This window comes from Oratosquilla oratoria, chromosome 8 (genome assembly GCF_046742065.1).
Source record: "Oratosquilla oratoria isolate Oo_2021 chromosome 8, ASM4674206v1, whole genome shotgun sequence".
Lineage (NCBI taxonomy): Eukaryota > Metazoa > Arthropoda > Malacostraca > Stomatopoda > Squillidae > Oratosquilla > Oratosquilla oratoria.
In genome coordinates, this window is record NC_134784.1 from 76,778,568 (window position 1) to 76,789,367 (window position 10,800).

At 37.9% G+C, this 10,800-nt stretch overlaps 2 protein-coding genes across 4 annotated transcripts in view; one reads left to right on the forward strand and one right to left on the reverse strand.

Moving 5' to 3' along the window:
• AlaRS-m (alanine--tRNA ligase, mitochondrial) overlaps positions 1 to 8,899 on the reverse strand; it is a 131,568-nt gene extending 122,669 nt beyond the window's left edge. The window contains exon 1 of one of the 3 annotated variants that reach the window (XM_076189503.1): positions 8,788 to 8,894. The gene's annotated coding sequence lies outside the window, so the exon portion shown is untranslated. Of the gene's footprint in view, positions 1 to 8,787 lie in introns of all 3 variants that reach the window. The other 2 variants (XM_076189505.1, XM_076189504.1) reach the window with 2 other exon arrangements.
• On the forward strand, positions 3,376 to 3,858 carry LOC143027431 (uncharacterized). Its single transcript, XM_076188721.1, has one exon. The coding sequence runs from the start codon at positions 3,376 to 3,378 to the stop codon at positions 3,856 to 3,858; it is 483 nt and encodes a 160-aa protein (XP_076044836.1).
• Positions 8,900 to 10,800: the final 1,901 nt, after the last annotated feature.

Sequence of the window (10,800 nt, forward strand, 5' to 3'; positions counted from 1 at the left end):
AACTACCATTTGGAAAATCAGGACACTCAAAATACCAATTTAACTTGTAAAGGTACTGAGGACATACACTGTTCTTCATATACACTCAGCCCTCAATTTAATGGGTCTTCATTTAACAGATTTCAGAGAGTAATGGGCAAATCCAGTGACTGAATACAATTTCTGAGTCCCCTCACTATACAATCACAACATATCAAGACCCATTTTCAAAATCCTTGGCAAGTCTGATATAAAATTACAGTAAATGTGTTGAATTTATAATATTCATTAAATTGAGGGTTGAGGGATGGGTGTGTGTGTATATACATATTTGTGTGTGTGTGTGTGTATATATATATATATATTATATCACACACACACATACATATGTATAAATTTATTTTTTTCAGATGCACACACACAATGATAATGAAGTAAGCACAATTCATTTGATTCTGGCAATGGGAGATTCTAGGAAAATGACTATGATGGGAGAGGAGACTGATATGACTATAGGACATGAGGAGATAAAAAGTGCATTGAAAGCAATGAAAGCTGGTGAGGAATTTTTATGGATTTGGAAAAAGCTTATGGGGTAGATAGGAAGGCACTATGAGAGGTTTTGCAGATGTATAGAATTGGGGGAAAGCTGTTAAGGGCAGTCAAGAGTTTTTATGAGAAAGAGTCTGTGTTACAATTAGAAATGGTTTGAGGTAAAGGTGGGACTGTGTCAGGAATATCATGTTGCCATGGATGTTCAATGTGTACATGGATGGGGCGAAGATAATGGGCAGGGGACTAGATAAGATTAAAGAGGGTGGAGAAAAGTGGGAGGTGAGCCAGTTGTTGTTTGCTGATGACACTGTGCGTGTGGCAGGATCAGAGGAATTAAGGGAGTTAGTGATGGAATTTGGGAGGGTATGTTGTCATGTTCCATGATGCATCACTAACACAAAGATACGAGAACATGGTGCAATAAGCCACATTTTAGCACAAGCTATATTTGCTTGACATTCTTAATAAAAATGGCTATTGATGTTAAATTCAACCAATTAGTAGATTATCTTAAATTAGATAATAAGATTTATATGTGAATTAGGCTTTTTCTCATGTGAGTGTCCCAGTTACAGGAACTTACAAACCAGCGGCAGAGGAATACACAACTCGGTACTTCTGTCCAAGGTTGCAGGTCAACATGAATGACAACATTAAAACAACACCCAAAGACCTTTATCACGCACAGATACTCTCTTCTCTTCCTCCACAACTACCAAATACCAGCCTCCGGAAACATATTCATAATCATATCACTCACCGCTCCATTAACACACTGAAAGACAACACACTGCTGCATGCCAGACCACCTGATATCCACCCTTCTGAATCCTCTCTCCCACAAAAGGACAGAGTCCACTTGGCCAGACTGCGGTGCGGTCACCACCCAGCACTTCTAAGCTACCAGAAGAGGCTGGATGACCGCATTGTGAACAGCTGCCCAGGATGTAACACTTCACCCCATACCATACAACACATAATGGAAGACTAAATTATACACAATCATGCACGCAAACAACACAACATACGCTCTATAAAGGATTTGTGGGAAAACCCAGTTTCGGCTATGGCATTCCTTGGGGAGACGGGACTGCTCGGACAGACAGTCTAGGGAACGACAACAACAACATGAATGATGGTGCAAAGTAGTGTCTGTATTATTTTTATTCTCTTTTTTTATTAGATAACTAGAAATTGATAAATTGTAAGCCTTCTTAACATAAAAATAAAGTGAATAGATTGTGTGCAGCCAGGCAAATAGAGGTAGGTTATGTTTATATTCATTACAAATTGGCACTTGCCATGGCATTATGTTGTGTGGCCCTGTTATAAAACGAGGAGACGTGAGAAGTGTCTCTCTCTCTCTTCTCTCTCTCTCTCTCTGACTCCCTTGCTCATGCCCCACATGTATCCCATATGCACCAGGCTAAGGTAAATTGTATATTCTTATATCATGGGAATTAAATAGTTTTGTACCTCAACGTTTCATTTGTCCTTGAGAAGTGAAAAAATCCTTTTAAACAGTAAAATAGTCATACTAGATACTGGACTGAGGAACTGTTCAAATCATGGCCGAGATTTGATACACCAACCCAAATACAGAGGCTAGTCTGTGACATATGCCATAGGAGAAAGTTGAAAGTAATTGTGGATAAAAATAAGGTGATGTGATGTACAAGGATAGAGGGTGGCAGTGAGTTGGAAGTAAGTCTAAAAGGAGGCTGGAAGTTATAGCTTTAAGCATTTGGGATCATATGTGTCAGAAAATGGAGGAGTGGAGGTGGAGGTATATTGTAGAATGAGAGAAGCAAGTAAATGCCTTGAGAGATTAAAAAATGTTATGAGAAATAGGCAACTGGGAATGGATACAAAGAGGAGATTGTATGAATGTGTGATTGTGCTGATGGCATTGTACGGAGTAGAGACTTGGAATTCAAAAAAGGCAGAGAGGAAAAGTTTAAATGTGTTTGAGATGAAATGTCTGAGAAGTATGGTAGTGGTTACTAGGTTGAATAGAATAAGAAATGAGGAGATGAGGAGAGCAGGAGTGGAAAAGGAAATGGCAGATCGGGCTGATGAAAGATTACTGGGATGGTTTGGACACATGGAAAGAATGAGTGATGAAAGATTTGTAAAAGAAATGTGGAAGGCAGTGGTGGAGGGAGTGAACTTGAGGGAACAACGGAGGATCAGATGGATGGACAAGGTGAAGGGAGCACTAAGCAAGAGGGGAATGTCTGTTCAGCAAGGAAGGGAGTAGGCAGGAGATAGGGATGAATGGAGAATGACTATGTATGGATGATACTGTTATGCAAGGGAGGGATGGGGGATAGGGGGTAGAGAATGCTTATGTGTAAATGATATTTTGATGCAACTTGAGGAGATTTCTCCCCATTTTCTCTCTGCATGAGGGGATGGAGAGGAGGTTCAGTGATTAAGTGAAGTGGCCTTGCTGTGGATGTACTGTGCCTTGTGTCATTGCATGTGACCCAGGGCAGTTGGCAGATGCAGGTATGACCCACCATCCACAAGGAGCTAAGATGGGAGGGGTGAAGCGGGTGGTGGGAGTGAAATGGGTCAGAATAGGTATGTGCTTCTGACTTGGCTACCTCCATTAGAAGGGGGTAAAAGCTCTCAGTATATATATATATATATATATATATATATATACACATGCATACATATACAGGGTGATCAGACGAAGTGTAGACAAATTTTGATTGTAAAAAAATATATGTTCACGAAATGAAATTTAAAATCTTTTTGTGTAGGAGTATAGCTTTATGTGTTTATTAAACAATTGTCTATCTTTGCAGATTGAAATATAGATTTTAGTCTATCATGAGCACGATAAATGCAACTATTCAAGAATTGTCTCAAGCAGGAAAGTCCCCCAGTGAAATCTGTAGAATATTGAAAGCTCGTGTAAGCAGAGCTGGTGTTTATAAGGCTTTAAAACGCTTGAAGGAGACAGGTTCGACCCTTCCGAAGGTACGAAGCACTCCCAGTCGTACAGTAAGAACGCAAAAGCTCATCAAAACCACCAGAGAAAAAATCAGACGAAATCCAAAGAGAAGCATAAGAATGTTGGCTTCAGAGGCTGGAGTAAGTTATGGGACAATGCAAAATGTGCTGAAAAAGGATCTGTGTCTCAAGCCATACAAGAAAACTAAAGTTCAGTTACTCTCACAAGCGACAAAGACCAAAAGATTAGCCAGAGGGAAGCTTCTTTTGGAGAAGCTTGAAAACGGCACGCAACCACCAGTCCTGTGGACAGATGAGAAGTTATTCACTGTCCAGGCTGTGCACAATCACCAAAAATGATAGGATTTATGCAGTGCATAAAGAAGACATCCCACTAAATGAATTGCTGATGTTTAGGAGGCAGAAACCAGCTTCTGTGATGGTTTGGGGTGGAGTGACTTCAACTGGCCAGAAAACCCCCCTCATCTTCATTGATGAGGGCGTAAAAGTTAACCAACACGTTTATCTCAAGATGCTGAAGGAGAAATTGGTTCCCTGGATTGATGTCACTTTCGGAGAAGATGGAATAACCCTACAACAGGATGGAGCCACATCGCACACAGCCAATATTGTTCAGAAATGGTGTAAGGAGAATATGGCAGGGTTTTGGCCTAAGGAATTGTGGCCTCCTTCCTCTCCTGATTTGAACCCAATGGAGTTTTCAATATGGAGTATCTTGGAAAGGGAAGCTTGTTGTTCAAATCATGCAAATATCGAAACTCTGAAGGTCAAACTGCGCTCTTGTTGGGACAAAATATCGCCAGAAACCATACGTGCTGCCTGCAGTGATGTACATAACAGATTGAGGCGCTTAGTGAGGGCTAAAGGGGGATACATTGAAAATTTATTACATATCTTGCTTCCTTATACTTTATTCTTCATCTCATCTTTCTTGAAATGTTTCATTTTTTGTTGTAAAAACTGTATTGTTCTTTAAATAAATGTGTGTCTACACTTGGTTTGATCACCCTGTACCATGGGCTTTCCCCCCTACAACACTTCAAAACACTCAAGACAGTACAGTGCCTAATGTTAAAAGTTATGTAGTATTCTTCATTGTTAAAATATACCAGTTGTATTCTTCATTAAGGATTTACCGTTTTCCTCTTCTTTATAGATCATGAGAAACAAGTCAAATAAAAGCTTGAAAATCTAAGGTCCTTAACAACTGATCACCACACACTCCATTAACCTGTACAGTGTCAATGACATTAATGACGCAACATTTAACTACCTCGAGTGCCAACAGCGTTAATTTAATGCCATGATAGTTGCCATAACAACTGCTTCCTAACAAACTGGCTTGGGTGAGCTACATGATTTCCACACATCCCCACAAGACAGCAATTGTATAGTGGTTGGGTTTTTGCAAACCCAGTTATATAGAATTTTGATGAGTTATAAATGTCCCACTGTAGACTACATATTTTACTGTCATTGGTTGACTTAGAGCTCCTTTCTACACCCTTTTGTAGCACTGTAAAACTGCAGAGTACTGGAAGGAGAACTGGCAACACAATGTTTTCACATTTTGGATTTTTTTTTGGCAGTTTTAACACTTTCTCTCATCAACTATTTTTTCAGTTACATGACATTCACAAGATATATAAATCCAGTAAGATGGTATACATGCATAATAATTATGGGTATGGTCTAAATCTTTCATAATATGCATGGAAAAAATGAATGAGAGGGAAAGAATACACCAAATTTACCACCTTATCCTGTTGATTTGCTTACTGTAGGCCTATACATCTCCCTGATCTTGTGCTGACAATTGTCACAGATGCAATATATATACAACTGTGAGTACTTTTGATAAAATTTTAGTTGTACACACCTATGCAATACAGCAATAGAAAATTAATTATTAACTTTGTAAATTATATTAGATCAATGTAATATGTGATTTTCTTGGTGGAAATCAACAACATAAAAGTTGCTAAAACCTAATTACTAACAAATGAAGTCACAGCAGCTGAATGTTTTGATAGATGCCACAGTTGAAGAAATGAAAGGATGATAAATTAGTCTATTCAAACCTAACCTATATTTAGTAATTCGGTACCTCAAATTCTAAAGATCCTTGTCATCATCATGGATGTTGAGGGCCTGATTATTATTGTACCTTGGGCAATAAACAGACGACAGCAGAACCTTGTGGTCTCTCACGAGGTCCAAGGAAGCCCTATTGTCTTTGTAACAGCACTTATTAATGCCACCTGGAGTTGGAGAACACCCAGTCCACAACGTGAAAGCTATTGTCTGATAGTGACTGGACTGGTATGGTGTCCGGACCATATCCTAGTGGCTTCATTTGTTAGTAAATTTACTTGTAGCAAGTTTATTTATTTATTTTTTTCATTTCCACCAAGAAAATCGTATATTATGTTCATGTATTATAATCTATAAAATCAATATTTAATTTTGTAATGCTATATTGCGTAGGTGTGCACAACTAACATAATACCATACTTTTTTCAGGTTATACCTTCATTTTATTATTTTAAGATGTAAAAGGTGAAAAATAAAAAAATCGGCCTACACCAGCACATATCTGAGCTATACACTGGGCTGATACTGTACAGGTTAATATCTCTCTAGTACTATCATTCCTATTCTTAATGTAATGTATTTTCCATTCCTTAACAATCCACACAATGTCTCGTTTCAGCAGTTACTATTACATAATTACTATTCCCTTTTTTCCCTATTATGTACTCTCATTCGCTCCTCTCTTCCTACAATCAGCAAGCCTGACATAAACAACTTACAAACATAACAGACTGGAGCACCAAGTAATAACAGGATGTTGCAAAACCACCCTTATGGGACACCTATTTCTTGAGACAAAAGCAGCAAGATGGATCAGACACAATTACAGAGACACTATGTCAGTCACTAGGTTAAACCAAGACATTAAACTTGAACCACTTGACACAAGAAGAATACACAGACAACGAATGATGTACAAAATCACAATTTAGTTGACATAAACAAAGAAACTTAAGCCCAACAAATACATGAATAACTAGAGGCTGTCACAACTTAAAATAGCACACATACCAAACAGGTACCAACATACTCATTTTTTCCCTCACAACATCCAAGAGTGGAATCATCTCCCATTCTATGTAGTTAATAGTCCCACTCTTCGATACTTTTAGAAATAGGATCTCCCATCACTACCTCCTCCTCCCCTAATCCAAATCCCAGTCCTGACCCTAGTCTAATCCCACACTTAACCCTTGTCCTAACTCCATTCCCAGTCCAAATCCTGTCCCTAACCCTTAACTCCTGTTCAGCGCCCGCAAATCATGCCACCTATAAGCGGCCCTCTGTGGGTTCCCGCAAAGAAACAAAAAATCCTTCTAAGAGAACATATGAAAATGTCAGGTACAGCTGCACAGAAAACTATCGTTAGTAAATCACGCTAATCATTTTGACACAAAACAACGAAACTATTTGAGACAAATTGAAGTCTCCATCGGAAATAAGATTATCATGTCATAGTGAATCCATATGAACTCCAGAACTATTATTAGATTCATATTCATTCAGAAGCAATTCGAACAATTCGAACCCCAGAAATACCAACCCTTCGGTATCATAAGGTTATGTTCATTAGCGAATGTTTCGACACCCCTACTAACGATAGTTTTCTGTGTAGCTGTACACAATCCTACTCCAAAACCCGGAACAACATACCCTTTATGCTATATCTCACCAGCAGCCAATAGTGCACATCCTTGTATGCAATTACCATAATTGCATGTTACAATGTTCTTGTTGTTCCCTAGACTGTCTGTCCGAGCAGTCCCATCTCCCCAAGGAATGCCACAGCCGAAACTGGGTTTTCCCACAAATCCTTTATAGAGTGTATGCTGTGTTGTTTGCGTGCATGATTGTGTATAATGCAGTCTTCTTGGCAAGTTATTTCCTATGTTTCCTATTTGCCCTCTGCCTTGGCACCCAAAGATTACTTCAACTCCAGACATGTCATGTATCTATTCTGACCTTCATATTAAATGGTCATCATATTGTACTATAAAAATTGAGGCCGTCATTATTTCTTTGTGGTAATTTTATATTCAGAATAATTTTCAAATAAAAATTTCTCTCTCATAGGCAAAATTTCTTGCAAGCATACAAGGGTGGTAAGTTTCTATATTCGGCCATAACAACATAACAAAAATAGCACATCAGGATTTATTGTGAAATTGAAGTCACTCATTATCTAATACATTTTTTCTTCATATTTATACCACAATGTAAATATTTATATCACTGCATTATAATATAAACAAAACTCATTAAGCTGTCACCTAAGTTTTATATCAAGCACTGTATAGTAACTTTGCCGAGAATCAAATGTTTTAATCGTTTCATTTCACTTTCGGAACTGGTAGCACCCTCATATATGAATAAGCTTCAGGATTAACATTATGCCAGATTAACATGATCTATTTTATTTACAGAATTAGTAGTGCTTATGTGCAACTAGAACTCACATAAATTTAGGAGAGAGATATATCTAGGAGATACAATAAGTTCAGTCAGTGTCTTGCTGTAAACAATGTTGACCTTGGGCTTGGATACTGAAAGTGGTTCTTGAAATTACTTAAGGTTCATCAAGTCTCATATTTACTTTCACACATCGCCTATTTATACTTCACAATTTACCCTGTTTATATGAACAACACATCAAAATTACTGGGTAATAAAGCTAATTTTCATGTGCTAAATTCACTGTAATTTTCATAAGTAACAGTACACTAATCAACATACAGACTTCTATTAATATAACTTAGAGGTCAGGCAAGGGCAGAACATTCTTATACATGGCACAAAACAGGGGTTATAATTCCTCTCCAAAATAAACAATGTCATAATTGTTTTTCCCCGAATTGTATTAAGTGTACTTGCCTTGCATATATAAAGTCCAAGGCGATCACGAAATTAATGTAAAGATGCCATTCTACAAGCTGAAAAATGTGATAGTGTAAGCAAGATGAAAGAAACACTGTAACGACTGATGACCGAGAGAAGAAAGCAAAGAATATCCATAAACACAGGACCGAAAATCATTCATGAGAGTACGATCGCCAACACCACCATTACACCAAGAATTCAACATGTTATCTTTCATGACAAAAGCAACAGAAGAGAGCATTGAAAGGTTCTGAATATCCTAGGCATAAGAAACAAAATATTCATCCAAATACATACTGCATTAAAATCGTTTAGAGAAAGTCCACAACTGAATTTTGGAGCTTCTATGTCAGCATCTGCAAAACAAACGACAATCCGAAGTTCGATACCATATGCTCCCTTTATTTTTTCAGCTCTTTAAGTTTTATACATACATTTTAATTGAAAAAATATGTAAAAAAAAAAAGAAAAAATAAATATTTCATGCAGTTGTCATTTTGATGTTAACCTTGTATAAGTTCACTGTAGCAACTTATGCATAGGGTCTCTGAAGTAATCCATTGCATCGTAGGTAAGGCATACTAAATATAAAAACAAACCTTTACAATGTCGAAGCATATTAGAAATTTAAAAATAAGAAATGTTAACAATTAAATTATATTTGAATAGAAGTTGCAAAAATATATGAATTTTCAGAATACTGGTTTGCTTACGAGACCAAGTTATTCGTCATACAGTGCAGCTCCCTTATGGGCTTATGAGTGTATGTTATATGCAGTCCTTATTTCTGGGACTTTAGTGACATCCCTACAGACCAAGGCACTCATCATTCTTTTACGACTGTAAGCTAATATTCACTCAAAAAAGAATGATGATCAGTTTTAACATCTATTATTCCTGTTCTGTTACCAGCTATAAATCTCTCCTCACTTCTGTGCATCCCCAACGATAAAAGCGATTTACTGCTGAACCCCCTTCTCAAAAACAATAGTAATACGTACGTACACCAAGGGCCTTTTCCCCCTGACAAGGGAGGTAGCCAAAATAAAAGGCATAAATCCACTCCCACACATTTCATCCCCACCCACTCCACTCCCATTCACCACCCCTCCATTCTTCTTTTCTTGGTTCCTCCTGGATGATGGGTCATCCTTGCATCTCGCCCGCTGCCCTTGGTCAGAAGCAACGCAGCAAGACACAGCACATCCACAGTAAGACCACTTCATTTAATCGGCGACTCCCCCTCTCCGTCCCATCATGCAGAAAAAGTGAGGAGAAATCCTTTCGGGCTGCGTCAAAATATCATTTACACATACTCCCTTACTCCCCATCCCCACCCACTACCTTCCATGCATCACAGCACCATCCATTCACAACCATTCTTTCTCACCCACTCTCTTCCACCACTTCAGTATCATCCATACATAATCATTCTCCACTCATCCCTATCTTCTGTCTTCTCCCGTTCTTCCTCAACAGACATTCCCCTCTTCCCCAAAGCCCCTTTTACCCCATCCATCCATCTCATCCTTTGTTGCCCCCTCATGTTCACTCCTTCCACCTCTGCCTTCCACGCCTCTTTTACTACTAATGATAGGTAAATAGAAATATGATGGGCTACAATAAACTTTGCCTGCGCAGGTAAGGAATTCCTCATCAAAATTTCATACGAATTAGTATTTTCCAACCAACTCTGATAGATTTTTTTAATTTCATAATGCATTTGGTCATTTAACCCTAATTTTCAATTTCAAGATTCTTATCGTTAGATTTGTTTGGTTTATTCCAAAAAATCTCAACGAATTAGAAACACTGGCGCTTTCCCGGGTGAGCTTTGAAAAATTAAATATCTAAGAATGATTAAGGAAAGGTATACAATTTTACCTTGGGTTATTTACAATTTGTAGATAACCATTACAAGCTGCAAATAACCTGCCTTGATTATTACTAAGTCTTTGATATGTTCTGCAGCTTACCTTTATGTTATTGAATCATAGCCCGTGTTTTTGGCGTCAGCATTCGACTCTGTTAATTTATGGAGCTTATCATTTTCGCCTGTTTTAAGATTACTTAGTAATCCACAAATATAGGAAAGTAATTATACTCGAAGAACATTGTCTCTTTTTCTCCAACTATCACTTCTAGTTTTGAATTCGCTTATAAATCTAACTTGGGCAATACTTGCTTCCAAGCTAACTCGACATATTTTGGATTTTTTCGTAACTTTACGATTATCTCTTCTGTCAGATCTTTTTATGTATTTTCTTCGTTTTCCTGAACATTACCATCAAGTCACCTCATACTCTTCTC